This window comes from Helianthus annuus, chromosome 2, assembly GCF_002127325.2.
Source record: "Helianthus annuus cultivar XRQ/B chromosome 2, HanXRQr2.0-SUNRISE, whole genome shotgun sequence".
Classification (NCBI taxonomy): Eukaryota; Viridiplantae; Streptophyta; class Magnoliopsida; order Asterales; family Asteraceae; genus Helianthus; species Helianthus annuus.
Window position 1 is genome coordinate 173,689,955 of NC_035434.2, and position 3,969 is coordinate 173,693,923.

Sequence of the window (3,969 nt, forward strand, 5' to 3'; positions counted from 1 at the left end):
CCATTAAAACAATTTATTAGTTGCAAACCAACAACTGTTACTCTTTATCTAGATGGCCTTAATATATACTAGCCATGGTATTTATAGACCATATAGGTTAATATAGTACTAACATTCTCAATGAACGTTATTTAATATATATATATATATATATATATATATATATATATTCATTATGTTTAGTCTAGGTCATGAAAGACCATAAACGGCATTTAAGGTTCGGCCGAATTCATCATTTTCTTGACAGGGGATCAAAACGTCACTTCTGTCTTTATTATATTGATGAATTTTTGGACAGCTCAAAAGTCTGCCACGAGGATAGAGTGATTTTTTTTTAATAGATGCAACATCGATCTAAGATTTGTTGGAGCGTTTTCTTAGGTACAAATGACAAATTCCTATCTCATATCAAATGATTGAGATCCTAAACATGCGGAGTCAATAGTTCTCAACAAATATGATCTCTTATGGAATTATATGTGCCAGTAGTAACTATTTTCTTCATAACCGTTTGATAAGAAAGGTACCCGCTGTATCCTTATAATACTGCACCATCTTCTGGCCGTTCATTCCGAAGACTCATGCGTTTGTTCTTTTGGCTTCTTCGGGTTTCTTCTGATTCTTAGGGCAGTTGGTCTTGACATGCCCCCTCTCGTTACAACCGTAACAGGTTGCATCTTTTAGCTTTTCGCAATCCAGGGTTTTATGTTCCTGTGATTTGCAAATCCCACAAGGTAGGGGCTGAGATTCGAATCTGCATTTCCCGAGGTGGTATTTCCTACAGGTTTTGCACTTGGTCTTCTCAACCGACTGCTGACTGTCTCTTTTTAACCCGGAACTCTTCCTATCGGAGCGACGAGAATTCTCATCCTCCCTTTTTCTCTTTCCATTTTCAGAGGCCTTGGCAGCCATGCCTCTGACTATATCAAGTGTAAGAGATAGCGACAGGTCTGCTGCTGACCTGAACGTAGCAGGCCTTGAGGCCTTAACACTGGCCTTGATTTCTGGGGCTAAACCCCCAATGAAGCGAGCAATCCTCTTTGGTTCCGGTGTTACTAGGTAAGGAACCAGTCTGGACAGTGTATTGAAATTGGTGAGGTACGCTTGACAATCTAAATTTGTCATAACCAAGGATATAAAGCCAGCTTCAATTTTCTCAATTTCATGTTGAGGACAGTAATTCTCTTTGATAAGAGTAACGAACTGATCCCAAGTCATGTTGTACAAAGGGATTTTCCCGGTGGCTTGAATCAACGACCGCCACCAGGCTAAGGCCTCACCCTTAAATGATTGCGACACGAACTTGACCACATCCCTCTCAGCGCATCCGCTGATGTCCACAACCGTATCCATTTCATCTAACCATGTCATACAATCTACAGCTCCATTCTCCCCAGTGAAATCCCGGGGTTTACATGAAACAAAGTACTTGTAGGAGCAACCCTTATCATGGGGTCCTTGATTCAGTATGATCTGTTGAGACGGATCGCTGTGATTATTAGAAGGGTGACGCTCGTCATCTTCCTTCTTGGGTTCATCCTTCTTGGAAGGAGGCTTCGAATGTGGTATAGATAGGGTCCTACTACGAGTCCCACTATACTCTTCGTACTGCCGCTCTAAGGCCTTCTTAACTGCGTCGTCTACCAACGCTTTTAGTTCAGCACCCGTTAAATTAATTCGGGCGTTATCATTGTTCTCCCTTGGGTGGCTATTAATTTTATCTGAGCCAGCCATTTAATTGAACTGTTACATAGAACAAGGACAATAGTTTACTTGGGAGCTTATTATGGAATTGTCTTTTATGGCAATTCATTAACCATGGTAACAGAGACCATATTTGGTTAATTTATTAATCACATTTGTTTAGGATTTGTATTATAACTTAACCTAATTATAAAAACAATAACTGTTTTACTAGTGGCACGAAAGGCCTAGTCACATGGACGGTTTAATTTATAAGTCATGATTTCAGAGAATTAAGGTATTAAGGTTTGAATTGCATTCAGTACCTTCTCTTGACAGGGAGTTGTAGACTTCAACTGTCTTTTGTCTTTTAGGACAATAGGTATAGCCCGTGGGCATTTCCCTTCTGAGGGATGGTTATAATATGATCATCTTCTCAGATGCTATTAGTCGAGATCGTATGGATCCTACCGATTATTTTGCTTGGACCTGGTCCAACACTTTTAGACAGGAGGTCACAGACCACCACTGTCATTGTCTTATCGGACAACAAGCTTAGCCCGTAGGCACTTCATCACTATCGGATGTTTATAATGTGATCATCTTATAGGATGACACAAGCCGTGATTTCTAAATCACTAGGCCAGATAAGAAAATTGGAAGAATCTAATATAAGGATGACTGTTGTGATTTTCCCGAATCACATTTGTCAATAGTGTTAACATGTGCTTAGGTGTTAACAAGGATCTGAATCCCTTGAGTAGGTTTCACCATCTTGGCCGTGTAGGCTAGGTCTCACCTTTAAGATTCTTTTTAAACTGCATACTGGCAGGGAAAAGAGGGATGTTTATTTTATTCAGGATTTTTATCATAAATCCTAATTTAATATTATATAATTATGGCACAAGAGACCAAGTCACAGGGACAACTTTATATTATCAACCTTGATTTTGTAGAATTAAGGTATTTAGGCCTCAACGTGTTCTTGCCTTTTCTTGACAGGGAGTTGTAAGTTACGACTGTCTTTATTAAAATTTCTGGCCTGGGGGCCTATCAATTAACATCTCGTAAGATGTTAAGACATATAGTCATTGCACTGATGATACGTTCAGCGGTCACAGTAATGACATGACGACATGATCAGTGCCATTAATTTAATCAACTGTCGTTCAGTGGTCATAATAATGACATGACGGCAGGATTAGCACTTAATTTAATCAACTGACGTTCAGTGGTCATAATAATGACATGACGACAGGATTTGCACTTAATTTGATCAACTGTCGTTCAGTGGTCATAATAATGACTTGACGACAGGATTTGCACTTAATTTGATCAACTGACGTTCAGTGGTCATAATAATGACATGACGGCAGGATTAGCACTTAATTTAATCAACTGTCGTTCATTGGTCATAATAATGACATGACGGCAGGATTAGCACTTAATTTGATCAACTGTCGTTCAGTGGTCATAATAATGACATGACGACAGGATTAGTACTTTAATTTAAATCAACTGTCATTCAGTGGTCATAATAATGACATGACGACAGGATTATCGTCTAGAGGGCTTTGAGCATAGCTCATCCCCTTAGGATGGGGAATTTCGAAAGATCACAATTGTTGATGTCGCAATCGGACAGTGTATTATAGCCCGTGGCACTTCCTCCTTAAGGGATGATTATTTTAATAAGGAAGGTTTGGAATAACCCAATCTAGGGATGACTTACGTGATTTTATCGAACCACGTTTGCCAGGAGTGTTAACATTTTACGGATGTTAACAAGGATTCGAATCTCTTGAATAGGTCCTACCATCTTGGCCTCGTCATATAGGCTAGGTTTACCCTTGAGATTTTTTTTTTTTTTTTTTTTAAAATGCCTACTGGCAGGGAAGGAAGGGTATTTATTTTATTTAGGATCTTATCATAAATCCTAATTTATAAGTTAATAATAGCACAATTGGCCTAGTCGCGTAGACAAGTTTAATTTATAAGCCATGATCGTCTGGGATCGAGGCATTTAGTAATAGTACAAAAGGCTTAGTCACAAGGACATATATAATTTATAAGCTATGATTTCAGAGAATCACAGCATGAAGGTATTCTGGCACAATAGGCCTAGTCACTAGGACATTTATACCTTATAAGCTAGGATTTCAGAGAATCAAAGCCTTGAGGTTTGAACCTAGTTCATTACCTTTTTCTGACAGGGAGTCATAGACTACCACTGCCCTTTTGTTTTATATGACAATTTGTATGGCCTGTAGGCTCTACACCACTAAT

General features: G+C 38.9%; 1 protein-coding gene across 1 annotated transcript; it reads right to left on the reverse strand.

Annotated features, from left to right (window-relative positions):
• Positions 1-579: 579 nt before the first annotated feature.
• On the reverse strand, positions 580-912 carry LOC118486554 (zinc finger protein GIS2-like). Its single transcript, XM_035983083.1, has one exon. It carries the CDS (start codon positions 910-912, stop codon positions 580-582), a length of 333 nt encoding a protein of 110 aa, XP_035838976.1.
• Between the last annotated feature and the right edge of the window lie 3,057 nt (positions 913-3,969).

Bases quoted from the DNA above. Each gene is read 5' to 3' on its own strand.
- LOC118486554 (XM_035983083.1), bottom strand. From the start codon at position 912: ATGGCTGCCAAGGCCTCTGAAAATGGAAAGAGAAAAAGGGAGGATGAG.